Source organism: Spea bombifrons, chromosome 2 (assembly GCF_027358695.1).
Source record: "Spea bombifrons isolate aSpeBom1 chromosome 2, aSpeBom1.2.pri, whole genome shotgun sequence".
NCBI classification, from domain to species: Eukaryota; Metazoa; Chordata; class Amphibia; order Anura; family Pelobatidae; genus Spea; species Spea bombifrons.
This window is the reverse complement of record NC_071088.1, coordinates 54,625,590-54,643,038: the sequence shown is the minus strand read 5'-3', so window position 1 is coordinate 54,643,038 and position 17,449 is coordinate 54,625,590. Positions and strand designations below refer to the sequence as shown.

General features: G+C 43.7%; 1 protein-coding gene across 1 annotated transcript; it reads left to right on the top strand.

Moving 5' to 3' along the window:
- Positions 1 to 209: 209 nt before the first annotated feature.
- Positions 210 to 9,863, top strand: BYSL (bystin like). The gene is made up of 7 exons (XM_053454267.1): positions 210 to 503; positions 3,136 to 3,292; positions 3,381 to 3,519; positions 5,022 to 5,155; positions 7,470 to 7,630; positions 7,769 to 7,871; positions 9,282 to 9,863. Exons 1-7 carry the CDS (start codon positions 245 to 247, stop codon positions 9,628 to 9,630), a joined length of 1,302 nt encoding a protein of 433 aa, XP_053310242.1. The 5' UTR covers positions 210 to 244; the 3' UTR covers positions 9,631 to 9,863.
- The last annotated feature ends 7,586 nt before the right edge of the window (positions 9,864 to 17,449 follow it).

Sequence of the window (17,449 nt, the reverse complement as noted above, 5' to 3'; positions counted from 1 at the left end):
GCATTGGCTACTATGCGAGATACATTGCTTGAACAAATTCTGTACCTAGCTAAAAGAAAAGAATAGCGTTGCAAAGCTACAATTTACACTTTTTTTTTGTTCTGCGGTGAGAATCTATTTTATGGTAATCAACGCATCTCTAGTGTTTGTAACCATGGATAATTAATGCGCCAATCGTCATTGGAGTGCGCTGATATGAAGTACGCATGTCTGTTACGTATTCAGTAGCACGTGTGTCGGCGACATGCCTAAGCGTCGCTGCTCAAGGGGTTCTGCTTCTCGTCATGCGCCATTGGCAGATCAAATCCTTCAGGAAGGCACTGTGAAGCCTACGTTTCGGGGTAAACGACGGGGGCAGGCGGCAGGAGGTGCAGAAGATGACAGCTACGTGGATGAAAAGCTGTCCCGTAGGATCCTGGAGCAAGCTCGGCTCCAGCAGGAAGAGCTTGAAGCCGAGTATGGGCCGGGACACGTGGCTCCGAAGGAGAAGACAAGTGTACTCGGTGAGGAACAGAACTAGGTGTCGTTCATGAATTAACCGGTGGCACTTCATTCTGCTTCTGAGATGTTATTTGAGACCCAGCATCCTTCTGGCTGTAGTTCTGCTCATTTGAGCCCAAGCTTGCCACGCTGTCTCCCAGATATGGGACAATGCCCTCCCCAGATATGCCTTATGTACCCTATATGTCACTGTGCCCCTGATATGCCTTATAACCCCAGATATGGCACTCTGTCCTCCCTTCATATTCCTTGAACCCTCTATATGCCTTATACTCCATATATGCAGGGGGTGAGTGGCATATTTGGGGTATAAGGCATATTGGAGGGCACTGTGGCATACAAACGGTATTGGCTCATTTATAGGCTGCACCCTAAATTAGGTGTCTTTTTTTCTGTTATTTTTAAAGAAAAATGTGTTTTTTCTAAAAATCTACATTAGTGGAATAGTATAATGGTATTCTAACACTGTATTAACATTTTTTGTATCTATTATGCACTTAGTCAACATATTACATATAAACAGAAAACCAATAACCATTTTAATGCACTTATAGCTATGCCACTCTGCAAACCCCCCCCCCCCCGAGATATGCTGCCACTAGATATGCCCCCCCCCCCGACTTACCAATGCAGTCTCCCTGATGTCTAGCGGGGCCAGCGGGGGACATCTGTGCGATACACATGTCAACTTCCGATGCTGGCACTTCCGTCGTGGGAAGTGCCGGCAAGAGATATTGTTAAAGCACATTGTGCAGACGTGCCAGCAGAGGAGGTTGTTTACGTGCATTGTCGCAGATGTTCACCAGCTGCGGCGATGCGTGTAAACAACCTCCGCTGCTGGCACGTCTACACGATGTGCTTTAACAATATCCCTTGCCGGAACTCCCCCCGTGGGAAGTGCTGGCAGGGGAGGTTGTCTCAGCGCATCGCATAGTCGTCCACGGCTGCCGGAGAGTAGAATGCAGGTCCCCTACAGCGCTTCGGGGAATCTGGATCCTAACCCTGCACGGCGCCCGGAACCGCGTGTCCCGGGCATTGGGTGATACAAATTGCGGATTCCTGCGCTTAACCCTGAATATAGGCCGCACCCCCTCTTTAAAGACTGGGGGGGGTGCAGCCTATATTCGGGCAAATTGCTTCTGTATAATTTAGGGCTGATAATTTCGATAATGAAAATCGTTGCCAACGAATTTCATTGATTTGTTGAAACTATTTTATTGAATATAAGACGAGTGTTTTTTCAGAGCAAATGCTCTGAAAAATACCCTTAGTCTTAAAATCCGACCACAGAGGTCGGGTAATAACGCTAAGATCCTCCTCTCTGACAGCCAGCGGGCGTCTGTGTGATGCGCGCAGACATCCTCCGCTACTGTCCGCCACTTACGCAGCCCCGGTGCTCCACCATAGAAGCCCCGGCAGAGGTTGTCTGCACGCATTGCACAACGTTCGCCCCACATCGCTGCAGGGGACCTGTATCCTCCTCCTCTCTGGCAGCCGCTGGGCGTCCGTGCGATGCGCACAGACATCCTCCGCTACTGCCGCCGCTTCCTCTGGGGTTTCTATGGTCTAGTACCAGTGTCGCATGACCTCCCGGTGCTCATTCATAGAAGCTCCAGCGGGAGTGCCGGCCAGCAGCAGAGGTTTATCTACGCGCATCGTGCGGGCGTTCACCAGCTGCCCCAGTGGCATATTTGGTGTTTAAGGCATATCTGGGGTATAAGGCATAGCAGAGGGCACTGACATAGGGGGTATAAAGCATATCTTGGCAGGGGCGGCACAGTGGCATATCAGGGGTATAAGCCATATCGGATGGTACAAGGCATATCTGGGGGGCAGAGGGGTGTATCTGGGGGTATAAGGCATATCGGGGAACACAGTGGCATATCGGGGGGTATAAGGCATATCTGGGGAGGGTAGAGTGGCATATCTGGGTGTATGCCACTCTGGCAGGCAGTGTGGCAAGCCTGGGCTCAAATGTGTATAACTGGGGGGGGTTAAAAAGAAATGCATTTTTCTCGGAGTCCTTATTCTGCTGTCTTGTTTTTAACATCCAGTTATCTTAAATATTTTTTTTTTTTATCCGGTTAATCGAATAAATCGGGCAACTAATCATTTATGAAAATTATAGTTAGTGGCAGCCCTAATATAATTGTGGTATTGGTATAGCACAGACCCATATGATTAGACTCAACCCACACAAGTTGCTTTGTTGGTTAAATCAACGACATTGTTGGGCTGTTTTGATGTGTATATATTCTTTTTGCACAATTATTTGAGCTGTAGGTAGCATGCTGGTTAAATGTGATCACTGCAGCGTATATATAATTAAATTGCCGGCTGGCAAAAATTGAGCAATAACTCATACATAACACCTCCTATTGAAATGGTGCATACAGACTGAAGAAATGTTGAAATTGGAAATGTCTTCATTTGTTTGGCATAGGTCAAGGAGGGTTGATTACCTTTGCAGCTTGAATTTGCTAATTATTTTAGTACTTATCTACGTAGGTTTCACCTTTTTGCTGTACATTTCAATTACATATTTGATATGTGGTCGGTTGCTCACATGCAGTGGTCTTGTAGCAAGTAAATTAGCCTGCTAATTTATTGTCAGCTGTCTGTTCATGTCTACAGATACTAAAAAAGCAGATGGTTCAGATTCAGAAGACGATGAATGGCTGCCACTGAAAAAAGCTGAAATTCAGGACTCTGAGTACAATGATGATGTTGAGGTTAACCCTCAGGATGAAAAGGCCATTGAGATGTTCATGAACAAAAACCCACCTCTGAGGTGAGTGGGCACAGAGGAAAAATGTCTGTGCTAAATGAAGACCGCTGTCTTGCAGCATTTATGATGTCTCCATTATGTGATATTGCAGACAGACCCTTGCTGATATCATCATGGAGAAAATTACGGAGAAGCAGACAGAGGTAGACACTATGATGTCAGATGTTTCTGGGCGGCCAATGCCACAGCTGGATCCCAGGGTGCTAGATGTTTACAAGGGAGTAAAGGAGGTAAGTCTGCACAGAAGCCGCCCGCCTCTACATCATCAGTTATGTCTTATTTTCTTGGTGCCTGGGGTTTGTCTAGTAATACGCTAACATACATTTACACTCTAACACCATACAGTAATAGACACACACTAACATTCTACCCTTCACCAGACATACCGTATTTGCTATATTTGGTATATAACGCATTTCAGGAGGCAGCGTGGCACATAGAGGGTTAAAAGGCATTTCTGGAGGCAGAGTGGCATTAAGGGGGTTAAGAGGCATTTCACAGAGCACTCTGCCCCCAGAAATGCCTTATGCCACTCTGACATTTAGGGGGTTAAAAGGCATATTATGGGGCAGAGTGGCATATAGGGTGGTATAAGGCATTTCAGGAGGCAGAGTGGGATATAGAGGGTTAAAAGGCATTTTCCATCGCGCACGGGGAACTCTTATCTGACAGCCGGGGAACCGCACCTCCTCCCGGCTGCAGTGGAAGCTGTCTACGCTAATCGCGTAGAGCTCTACACGCTGCCCGGACTACGCACCGGGGACTCGGAAGTACCGGTAAGTTGGGGGGGGGGGGGGGCGGTAGAGACGGGAGGATCCAGGTCCCCTGCATCGCTGCGGGGGATCTGGATCTTAGTCTCATAGTCAGACCTAGTCGACGACCCCGATTATAATCGAGCAAATGCGGTACTATCAACACACTTTTACACACATATAAAATTATACAAGCTGAATTTGGCACTACAATACAGTAGACACACTGATTCTGGCACTATACATTTACAAACATACCGAGTCTAGCACTAAACATATGCACACTGATACTGCTGTTTAGACATATGCATATACTACTCCATCCCCCTCTCAGGCAGCAGCGTGGCTGGCCACAATGAGCTATCTGCAGGGGTGCGGAGAGGCTCCCAATGGGGTCATGTAAGGTGCATTATGTGACCCAGCTTCATCACACTCCGGCAGAAAAGCATAGGGTGCCGTATTCAAGATTGCCGCCCTGCTGAACGTGCAAGAACTCGACATGCATAGGTTCATGTCCATTCCCTTTTTCGAACTTTACATTTTCAACTTTTATTTTCTGATGTATAAGTATGATTTTGGACTGTTTAGCAGCCCACCAGCTAAAATACTCTTGCAATGGTATATATTTTTGGAGAGAACATATTTCACTAGGAGCATTTCAACATTCCTGTAAGCAGTTGGTCACCAATCCATGCAAAGGGACCTGTGACTATTTTTTTTTTCTGGTGTTTATTAGGATTGTTCACACTGATTACATGCAACTAAGGCGAAACCCACCACTAGAGGGCAAATGATGTACCGGGTACTTCATCTGTAAAACAAAACTCTCAACTTGCTATGATTGCAGGTTCATTTCTGTGGTTCACTGCTCTGTGACTGCTGACCTGATTATTCTCTAGTTACTAGCTTCTTAACAAAGATGCTAATTCAGTAATTAAGCAACCCGGTGATTGTCTTCACTTAAAGCGTCTCTTTTCCAGGTTCTGTCATCGTACCGCAGTGGGAAGCTACCCAAAGCATTCAAGATTGTCCCTGCCTTGTCTAACTGGGAGCAAATTCTGTATATAACAGAACCTGAGACATGGACAGCTGCAGCTATGTACCAGGCCACCAGGTGAGCGTTCCTGCATATTTTCCCATTCCAGGTATCCATGTATAGAATGGAAAAAAATGTTTTCGTATCGCAAACTGACAAGTATTTTTCTAGTGGATGCTACCAGATTTGTCATCTTTGCGTTTATCTGTAGGAGTTTACTTTGTTTTTGGGTTTTTTTTTTTTTTTTTTTTTTTTTTTTGCATTGCTGTATGATGTGGAAGCTGATTTCTCATAGCAACCTTAACCCATCCACAAGGCCACTCTTGTACCACCACATCAAACCCTTCAAACCATGTCTTTACAGAACTTGCTTGGGGCACATTTACGCTTCATGACTCTTCTGTTGGTCAGTGCTTGTGCTGATGTTGCTTCTAGAGACAATTTGAAGTAGGGCTGCAACTAACTATTATTTTCATAATCTATTAGTTGGCCGATTATTTTTTCGATTAATCGGATAAAAAAATGAATGTAAATTTTTCATTTAAAATAATTTAATAAACAAATGATGTTAAATACAAACAGCAGAATAAAAAAAAACTGTGATAAAATGCATTTCTTGTCTTTATTTCCCAACCAGCCCCCCCAATGTATGCACATTTGAGCCCAGACATGCCACGCTGCCTCCCACACATGCCACATACCCCGATACACCACTCCATCCTCCCCACATATGCCTTATATACCGTATATGCCTTATACCCCCAGATATGTCACTCCATCCTCCCCAGATATGCCTTATACCCCCAGATACCTCATAGTCCCCTCATAGAGTCACAGACCCCTTCGCATCACACTGACACCATACTTTTATAAATACGTACTGGGTTAATCTTCACTGCCCCCAGGATTTAGATTCCCCTTAGTCTGCCCCCCTTTACCTCTAGCTGCGCCTTAAGTTAACTTTATTTAATTAAATTAACCCTCAGTCCTCATTAAATTAACCCTAAACACCCTATTAACCATAACTACCCCTAAATTAACTCTAAATACCCCATCAAACACAACTGCCTCAAATTAACCATAGCTGCCCCTAAATTAACCCTGAACACCCATTAACCATAACTGCCCCTAAATTAACCCCTACCTCGCCTAACTTTCAGCAGCCCAAATATTAATCTTATACTTACAGTTAGATGAGTGTCACAGCCATGTGGTTCTGGCCTTCTGGGAGAAGGAAGGGGCGGGGCCAGTTGTCACAGTGATTACAGGGAGGGACTGGTAAGTAGGAGCTGCTGCTGTGAGTCAGACTAAACTATTATATAATGAGGGGTATTTTTCAGAGCAAGATTGCAAGACCCCCGTTGGTATAGGTTCTATGTCTATGATTTTAAAATGCCTTCTCCCGAACAGCATGAAGTATAATTTGTGCGGATTCCTTAAACATGGTAAACATGACAAAAAATATTTTGGTCGTTTGGTTATGAAAACCCCTGGGACTAAAGGGGTTGATACACCCCATTCCTCTCCCTAGACCATTTTTCCATTGGATGCATATGAAATCTTGATAGATTTAGATAACCTAGGGCATAGAGTATAGCGCCTTGATATTGTCTCCTTGTTTGAGAGTCGGATGCACACAAGATCCCCAACCCATCTTTGCCCATCGAAGCAATCTTTAATAGATTTGTCAATGTCATCTTGGAAGGTGACTGACTTTTTAAAAATAAATTTATATAAACATGCCACAGGGTTCATAAGAAATGTTTTTTAAGATTTAAAAATTATGTAGTTTTATGGTGTTAAATTAATGAGTGTTTGTATATATAGATATAAACAAATCTAGTTGTGCCCACTGACATTGATCATTGAGTCTGAATAATTAGTGCCCTAAAATGTCACTAATCAGTGATCAGATATTAATCGGTTAACTAACAAAAAGATTAAAAAAAAATTCTTAAACTTTAGATGCACAAGCTTGTGGGGCTTGAAGACTTGAGCATTAACCCCTTCAATGTTGTGATCACAGCATTGAAGGGGTAAACCATGCCCAATCTCGCTCATTGAGGGATCGAGCAGCATAAATACATTTACTCGTATAATACATGCCCTCAGGAATTGGAGGTACATTTGTGGGGGGGAATTATACTCATGATTTTATGGTATATTTTTCCAGAAAGTAGGCAACACAGGGTATTTCACTAGGAGCATTTAGGCACTTGTCATGCTGCCATTTGACCAACTCTGCTGGAGAGAGCCATTATTAATTTCCTCTAAGTGCATACGAGAAACATGCAGATGTGTGATTTTAAAAAATGAAAATAAAATGTGGAGGCCGTTTTTCTTTGTGAACTACTGAGTTTTCTTTGTGCTATTCCCCCCCCCCCTTTATTAGGATCTTCTCTTCCAATTTAACAGAGAGATTGGCACAGCGATTCTATAACCTGGTCTTGCTCCCTCGTGTGCGAGATGACATTGCAGAATACAAGCGTCTTAACTTCCACCTTTATATGGCTCTCAAAAAGGGTCTCTTCAAACCAGGTGCATGGTTTAAAGGTGAGTTCAGGATCTTTACTTTGGACTTTTGAAGCATGAGGTACTACAGAAAGCACAGAAAATGTTTCAGCACTTGGATACTGTGGATTCACAAGTGCAGGCTAACTCATGGTTAATACTGCTCTGCTCTCAATCTAGGTATCCTTATTCCACTTTGTGAATCTGGAACATGTACCCTTCGAGAAGCAGTGATTATTGGGAGCATTCTTACAAAGTGTTCTGTCCCTGTTCTGCACTCCAGGTACGTGTCCAAATCCAAACATATAAATAGCTTAAGAAAAACATGCACCTTTAAATTTGTATTAAAAGTGTTTGTGTGTTTACTACAAAGCCCTTTGCTTTATGCTATTTAATCACTGGATCTATTTTAGTTTTTATGAATAGCAACTTATCTTTGGGTTTCACTGATGAGATTAAGGGGTCATCTAATACAATCCCACCAATGGAGAATGCACGTTGATGTACTTTAATATGCATTATGTAGCCGAAATGAGAGATCGTTACCTTTAGCAGAGCCTGCAGTACACCGCCTCCTTTGTTTTCACTCCAGAAACTGTCAGTAAAGGTGTCCATGTGCAGGCTCTCCAAGTATGCATGTTGAAGTACCTTTAATATGCAGTCCATTATTGACAAAATACTTTAGATAAACTCCAGTGTCTCAGGCAGCCTTCAAAACATAATGCATATAAGGTTAGGGAGGCACCAACATTTTGGACCGAAAATTTGGGATGCACTTGGTCAAACGGAAAATGATTACCTCCGCCTTTTAATAAGAAACAAAACCAAAAAAAACCCACCCAAAGTATAAAATATTATATCACACTCCTATCAAGCCCAGGCAACCAGTACATGCTGGGCACGATAGGAATGTGATTACTGTTAGCAATCATAAATATAGCAATAATGCACAAGCAGCCAGTACATGCTGAAACCTGGCTAGCTGCCCCCTTGTGTATTGATGCTGCCAGCACAGATAAAATGCTACCCTGCATAATGGGGTCTGCACATCACATCCTTCCTGTGCCATGCACACCCTTACACATCCATGCTATCACACACACTAGTTCATTCATTCAGATACTCCTTCATACATCCTGCCCCACCCAATACCTGAACTGCAGACTTCCTGGCGCCACTCAGACTTCCCCATGAGCTGCTGCTTTCCTCTGCGTTGCTCGCGATCTGTGCGAACAACTTTTCTTGTCCCGCCCTGGAGAAGCAGGAGCGGAGCAGGGTCATGTGATGTGAGATAAAATAACGTGACTCCGCTGGATTCCTGCTTCCCCTGGGCAGAACGGACAGTTAAGCAGCAGCCTGGATTCCCCCCCTTCCAATTTGCTGATAATGCCATCTTTGGCTGAAATTTCTGTGCATTCCTAATATGTGCTTTAATATGCAAATTATAAAGTTCAAGAAATCAGGAGACACTGAAGCTCCAAAACTGCATTGTATTTGTGTATCCCTCCCTGCTGCAGTGTGAATTTGTTTGTTTTGCAATGTCAAATGTGTACTGGACATAACTAGCTTTGCTACATGGTACACTGAGCTATAGAATAGTGCCATAATAAAGCACTAGAGATCAATGTAACCACTTCATGTTCTTCCTAGTTATCAGTTTTACTTTATTTCCCCACTCATTTCATCCTACCAGTGCTGCCATGCTGAAGATTGCTGAGATGGAGTACAATGGAGCCAACAGTATCTTTCTACGCCTGCTGATTGATAAGAAGTATGCACTTCCTTTCCGTGTGCTTGATGCTCTGGTTTTTCACTTTCTTGCTTTCCGAACAGACAAGAGGGACCTGCCAGTGCTGTGGCATCAGTGCCTTCTCACAATGTGCCAGCGATACAAGGAGGATATGTCCTCTGAGCAAAAGGAAGCTTTGCTAGAGCTATTACAAATTCACTCCCACCCATCGATTTCGAATGCAATCAGACGTGAACTTGTAAACTCCAAATCCCGTGATATGGAGGCTGGGGCTCCCCTGGGATTTGACTGAGACTAGCACATACCAGCACAATGGCTGGGTACAAGTAGTATACTTTCATAAATAATTTTGCTGTGTATGTTGAATTTCAATTAATAGACCTGCAGAGTGATTCATTCATAGATAAAGGACATAACCTGTATAAAGCTGGTATTTCAAGTTGAGTATAATTCACTGGAAAGGTAGTTAGAAAGCTTTCTGAATATTTTTGAACATCAATGCCAACTAAACAATTTTGGGTTGTATATCGTGTTCATGGTTTACAACAGGACACCTAAAAGAAAATGGTGTGTGTGTGTCTTCTTTATGTGTCTGTTGTGTAGAGATATATATGGCATGGCTTAAAACAAGGACCAAACCAAACAAGCGGTTGCACGTGGAAATAAGTGGAACAACCAATGTAGCCTGCTTTGGAGTAAGCATGCAAGTGCCGCAACTCTTCAAGCATGAAGTCTGAACCTGTAGAGGCTTTTTTTTTTTTGTTACATTCGTTGTTGCAATCATGTCTGCTTCCTCTGGGCATGCACCCGCTTGTTTGCTGGCTTGAATCTCAAGAACGAACATGGAGTCCGATTGCGTTGTGGTACCTGATGGAGGGCTGCACTAGCATTTGGGGTGCCTGGAACGTGGCCAGGATTAGCGCGAGTTTAAAATAAGGCCCAATGAGACCATGTATGCTGCACTTTTGATTGGTGCTTATCCCATCTAGTGTTTCATTTAGTTCTCACACACAAGTGTCCTCTGGTCCCTCTGCTAACTATCTCTGACCCAGCCCATATACCCCTCGCAGTCTCCTCCAGCTCTCCTCTGTTCTGTCATAAAACAAATTAGCAAGATGGCTTGCCTACAGGTAATCAACATTTTGTCTTGTTCATCTGTGGCCACCATACCCATTTTTTTTCAAGATAGTTTTTTTTTAAAACACATAGAAGTAGAATATGCGTAGAAAACAAGTTACAAGATAAACGCCTACCCAAATAAGTTATACAATGAGTTATTAGATAAACAAAGTGTTCAGAATTTCGACAGCGGTGAACGCCCAAAGCTGATATCATTACTAGATGAAATCGACTTGGTTTATTAAGAGGACTGAAGAAGAACCGTATACGTATACATGATCCATGTAAATGACCCGTTCAAAACCCGAGGATTACAATCTGACAAAATACAAGGAAGAAGGGAGAAAAAAATATAAGCTCCTCCCCCCCCCCCTTTTTTAAGGAACAAATTGTTAAAAATATTTCTCTGATGCGGCCTGTGTTTTGATTTGGTAAGTAATTTCTTCCCAGAAGGGTATGTCCTGCGTTTTCCCATGTCGAGCAATACATATTTTGCAGGCAAGTAATATGTTCACCAATAAGAAAGTTATGTTTCGTCATTTGAGGTAAGTCTATATGGAACAATATCTGCAGGTCAAAATTAATATTTCTCTTCAATTTGTTGAGATGCTGACACTCCTGCCAAATGTGGGAATTATTTGTTTTATATAGCGCCATCAAATTCCATAGCGCTGTACAATGGGTAGATAGGACATAACCAATAGTATGTAACACAAATTTGACTTAGAGAAAGGTGAGGAGGGCCCTGCTCAAATGATCTTACAATGATCTGTGTCCCTCTATCATCTAAGCATCGCCAGCAGATGTCACTCTGCGTGCTAGATATTTTATTAAGCCTAGATGGAACCAAGTACCAGCGATGCACAAGTTACTAATTGTTCCTGCCGATTTAAACAGTGAACTGGTTTCCTAGTTTTATACCATGGCTTATGCCAACTTTGGGAAGGGGCCTCTATCTGGAGCTCCTTCCCATTTTGATTTTTCAGTGTGGCACTTGCCAATCACTTTAGTACTTTCGACACTATATTAGCTTAAGGAATTGGTGAAGAAAGTGCATTCCTTGTGTCTTGTTTCCTTAATGGATTTGATAAGGGGAAGTGTCTTTATCCGTAAATACGAAACAACTTCCTTATGTGGTAACTTGTATCGTAGTTGAATATCTGCAAATGGAATGGTTTGTTGTCTTTCAGTAAAATCTGCAAAAGTATTCATCCTGCTAGCTTTCCAATTGAGGATATTTAAATCTTGTAGATAAGAGTATTTCAATTGGAGATAATTCTGATATGAATGATAGACCCTGAGCTTTTGAAATTCTAAATGTCTACTTCAGTAGATCTTTCACTAGGGTGCTTGAAATCGCCAATTTTTTAATCTGTTAAAACAGCTTAGAGTGGGTCTAGGTTGTTTTTTCTCAGAACTAAACTAACCTAATTTATGCTTACTTCTAACCCCAAGCAAGTACGTGTGATAATTGGCAAGCGTTGTATGATCTGGATAGCCCAGTCTGTCCTGGGAGATGCTGCTCCTCAGTTTTCTTAGGAATCCTAGGTTTCGTAGCGGCCCAAGCAAATGATGAAAATAGTTTTTTTTTGTTTTTTTTTTAGCATATGTGTTAAAACTGGGAGAGGTATAGTTTAGGGCTGCAACTAACGATTATTTTAATAATCGATTAGTTGGCCGATTATTTTGTCGATTAATCGGATAAAAAAATACATTATTTTAAATTGAAGAAAAATTGCAATAAAAAACGTACAATTTACACTTTCATCTCTTTATTGCAATGGCCTCTCTCTCTATATTCACCTTCTTATTTTACTGACATAATAATAAAAGCTACAAGAACCCAAACACAGTGCTTCTCAAACTAGGTTTTAATACAAAGTTATTAGTAAATATTAAATCATATGTTAACTATTTTTCATATTTAATAAAAACTGAGAAAAAAGCCTTGTTTAAATTTTTTTATTTACCAAACTGCCCCCAGTTATGCACATCTGACCCCCAGCTTGCCACTCTGCCCCCATATATGCCTTATACCTCTTAAATGCCAGATTCCACTGTGCCCCCTGATATGCCACTGTGCCCCTGATATTCCTTATACTCCTTATATGCCAGTGATATGCAACTGAGCCCCCTGCTATACCTTTTACCCCCAGATTTGTTTTATGCCCCCTGATATGCCTAATATCGATGTCTTATACCCCCTATATGCCACTGAGCCCCCTGATATACCTTTTACCCCCAGATATGTTTATGCCCCCCTGATATGCCTAATATCCATATGCCTTATACCCCCTATATGCCCTAAAAATTCATAATACCCCCCATACACCACTATAATTCACCCATACACCACTCTGGCTCCTCCCCCTCCCATACACCACTCTGGCTCCTCCCCTTCCATACACCACTCTGGCTCCTCCCCCCTCTCATACTCCACTCTGCCTCCTCCTCCCCTCCCATACACCACTCTGCCTCCTCCCCCGCCCATACATCACTTTGGCTCCTCCCCTCCCATACATCACTTTGGCTCCTCCCCCTCCCATACTCCACTCCCTCCCATACTCCACTCTGGTTCCTCCCCCTCCCATACTCCACTCTGCCTCCTCCCATACATCACGTTGGCTCCTCCCCCTCCCATACATCACTTTGCCTCCTCCCCCCTCCCATACTCCACTCTGTCTCTCTACCCGGCTCCGTTACTGAAGGCACTTTCATTGCAGCTTCATAGAAGCCACGGTGTAAGTGAAGGGCAGTAACAGAGTCTGTCTGTGCGATGCAGACCCTCACCGGCTATCAGAGAGGATGATTCTCTGTCAGCCGGTGGGGGTCTGCATCGCACAGACAGACTCCGTTACTCACCTTCACTTGCACTGAGGCTTCTATGAAGCTGCAGGGAAAGTGCCTGTCAGTAACGGTGCCGGGTAGAGAGGCAGAGTGATGTATGGGAGGGGGAGAGAGACGGAAGTGAGAGACCGGCCGACAGTGAGGGGAAACCAGGTCCCCTGCAGCGTTGCGGGGGATCTGGATTCCGGTGTTATAATCCGATCTCTGTTTGAGGTCGGGTTATATAAGGAGAGGAGTTTTTCAGAGCATTTGCTCTGAAAAAAACCTCTTTTTATAATCGATAAAAATCGATCCGATTAATCGATGATGAAATTCGTTGACAACGATTTTCATTATCGATTATTATCGATTTTATCGATTAGTTGTTTCAGCCCTAGTATAGTTATAAACAGATGTAACATTTTGGGAATCATAAGCTTTGAGGGACATTCTTGCGTCCGAGCCACGCGAGTTCTAATTGTTTTCCATTTTCAAGATAGATCTTTGTTTCTCGAGTAAGCCCCCAAAATTAAGTGGAACTACATCTGATAGATCACTACAGATTTTGATTCCCAAATAGTCTACTGTTGAGCATTCATCACATGGTTGTCTTTTCTTAGGGTTTGCTGCTGAGTTTGTCAGGCATAGCATTAATATTTGTGTCTTTGTTAGGTTTAGTTTATAGTTTGAAAAAGACGTGGTTATTTATTGCCTGTAATAAGATAAGGGATAAGACAATTGTGGAGAGGATAGTTAAGAGGATGTCATCCGCATATAAAGCTATTGTACGTTCCTGCGGACTTATTTTTATTCCTTGTATCATCTGGGTGTTTCTTATTAAAGCTGCAAGGGGTTCCATAGTTAAAGCACAGATCGAGGGGGCCAGAGGGAAACCCTGACGGGTGCCATTTTTAATATTGAAAAAGTTTGAATCAATTGCCATTCCCTTTAGCCTAGCTAGGGGGCATCCGACATGTGGGCCAAATGCGGCCCGTGTGAGATTTGCAGGCAGGGCAACAGAGATCGCAGAATTGCAAGGTCGCTGTTGCTTTCCTGTGGATTGCTCGCACAGCAGTGTCTTTTGTTCCGCACAGGGGAAGCGGAACCCAGTGGAGTCATGTGAATTTATGTAGCATCACGTGACCACTCCCTTCTTGCTTCCGCTTATGAGCTACACAATGGGAAACAGCAGCCCCTGCATAAGTCTGCGAGGGAGAGATCTGCAGTGCATGTAAGGAGGGGGGGGGTTGGTTTGTATGCGTGATTGAGGGAATTAATCTGTGAATGCATGAGTATATGCGTGATAGCATGGCACAGTGAGTCTGCAAGTGACCCCATACACAAGGGAGGGGGGCTGCTAGCCAGTTTTCAGCATGTATTGGCTGACTTGGAATGATAGAAGTGTGATTGCTAACAGTGTGTTTTTTTGTTTTTTTTTATATTTTTAAAGGGGGGGGGTCGTTTTCTGTTTCGATCCAGAATTTTCATTTTGGTGCATCCCTAGAATAAATAGAACTACTTAATTTTTACGTATCCAGAGATAAAATGCCCTCCTGAATTTGTAGTCGCGTCAGAGGACAAAAAATTCAAGGCCCAGAGATCAGTGAGACATTGTAAAGGATTTTGTGTCATTTACTTTATTTCAATCTGCATGTTTTATTAAAGGCCATATTTTCTCGGTGAAAAATGAGCGCGGCCCCTGAACATATACAATTTAATGATGTGGCCCGCTGCAGGAAAAACTTGGACACCCCTGTCCTAGCTCTTGGATTAGAATATAGGGCCATGATTGAGCGTTTGAACCATCCCTTTTAATCCAAAGACCCATAGGGTCTCTGCCATAAACTTCCAGTTAAAACTATCTAATGCCTTTTCTACGTCTAAGGCCATTAAGACAGAAGGAATTGTATTTCAATGTATTCCCCTGTCCTAGTGTCTCGCACTTATGTATCGGATGGGATAATATTTTCCGGCGTATAAGATGACCCCCAACTTCTCCATTTAAAATATAGAGTTTGGGCTATGCTCGCCGTATAAAACTACCCCTCTACCCAGTATACAACAACCAACTAATCACGGCAAGCGATGTACCTTACCGGTGAGTGGCTGGTTGTTGTATAGAAAGCCTGTTTGGATTGGGTGGGTCAGCTCTCCCTAACGTATGCCTGTCAACACACACATGTCTAGACATACACTACCCTCACACAACCCTTCCTTTACACACATACACGTACACACCAGCTTACAAACACACATATACTCATACATTGCCCTTACACACACCTGTCCATACACATACACTGCCCCAACACTGACATATACATACATAGACTGCCCTTACACACACACACACACACACACACACGTATATACATATATATACCCACAAATGCCTACACTGCTCTTACACATACACTGTACTTACACCCCTTTCTCCCCATCTCTTACTTTTCTCATCTTCTTTCTTCCATCCAGTTGTGGGAGCGGGAGGTCTGTCATTTCAGACCTCTGCTTTACTGCTCCCTCATCACTACGCGCCGGGATATGACATCATCCCTGTGCTCGGCATCAATAGCCGTCGTGTAGAGATTAGGGAGCACAGAAGCCAAGGTCTGAAGTGCCAGACCTCAAGCTCCCTAATTTTGGGCTAGTTAGATGGAGGTCGTGATCTTCCCAACCAGCCCTGGTCATCGGGGGCCCGCTGATCAGGGCTAGTTGGGGAGATCACGATCTTGCATCTACCTCAGCGCGGCCCTGAAGACTGGCCCAGGGGAGGCGGCTTCTCCGATCGCCCCTCCCCTAGAGCTACACGGCTTCGTGGGGAATTGTGATTCTCTGGCTCGGTAAGTTTCAGTACCCGGCGTATAAGACGACCCCCGACTTTTGAGAAGATTTTCACGGGTTAAAAAGTCGTTTTATAAACTGGAAAATACAGTGTGTGTATATACGCAATCATATTTGCCCGAATATAGGCCGTGCACCCCCCCACACTTTAAGTCTTTAGAGTGGAGGTGCGGCCTAAATAAGGGGTTTAGCGCAGGAATGCACAATTAGAATCGCCCGACGCCTGGGCCATGCCGTTTCAGGCAGGCAGCAGGGTGAGGATGCAGATCCCCCGCAGCGCTGCAGGGGACCTGCATCCTACTCTTCGATACGCTGAGACAGCCTCCCCTACCGGCACGGGAGATTGTCTAAGCGCATCGCGCAGACGTTCACCGGCTGTACCGATGCACGTAAACAAACTCCGCTGCGGAAGTTCCAGCACCAGAGGTTGTATACGTGGATTGCATAGATGTCCCCCACCGGCCCCGACACCTGGGAGTCTGCTCTGGTAAATTGGGGGGGGGGGTGCACATCTTGGGAGGCAGAATGGCAGCATATCTATTACAAAACTTTCTTTAAAAAAAAGTGTTATAAATGCCCCCTTACATATTACACCTGGAGATATCCCCAAGATGTCTGAGTGAACGAGGTCTCAGCCAATCAGAGAGACTTGTTCCTCTCCTGATAGGCTGAGTCTGTCCTTCACACCAACTCAGTGTAAGCTGCACCAGGTATGTCTGTTTGTGTGACTGTGTGTGTAATGTCTGGTAATAGAGGAGTTAATGCTCTGAATCTGCTCATGTCTAATGATTGCATGTATGTTATTAAATCTGAAATCAACATGGTTTCCAAGGTTTCCTAATAATTAATATATAATATTTTATGTGAAGCAGTGTGTATGTGACACGATAGAGATAGAGATGATAGAGTATACACTGCTCAAAATAATAAAGGGAACACTTAAACACAATGTAACTCGAAGTCAGTCACACTTCTGTGAAATCACACTGTCCACTCGGAGCAACACTGATGGACAATAAATTTCACATGCTGTTGTGCAAATGGAACAGGCAACAGGTGGAAATTATAGGCAATTGGCAAGACACCACCAATAAAGGAGTGATTCTGCAGGTGGTGACTACAGACCACTTCTCAGTTCTTATGGTTCCTGGCTGATGTTTTGGTCACTTGAATGCTGGCGGTGCTTTCACTCGAGTGGTAGCATGAGACGGCGTCTATAACCCACACAAGTGGCTCAGGTAGTGCAGCTCATCCACGATGGCACATCAATGCGAGCTGTGGCAAGAAGGTTTGCTGTGTCTGTCAGCGTAGTGTCCAGAGCA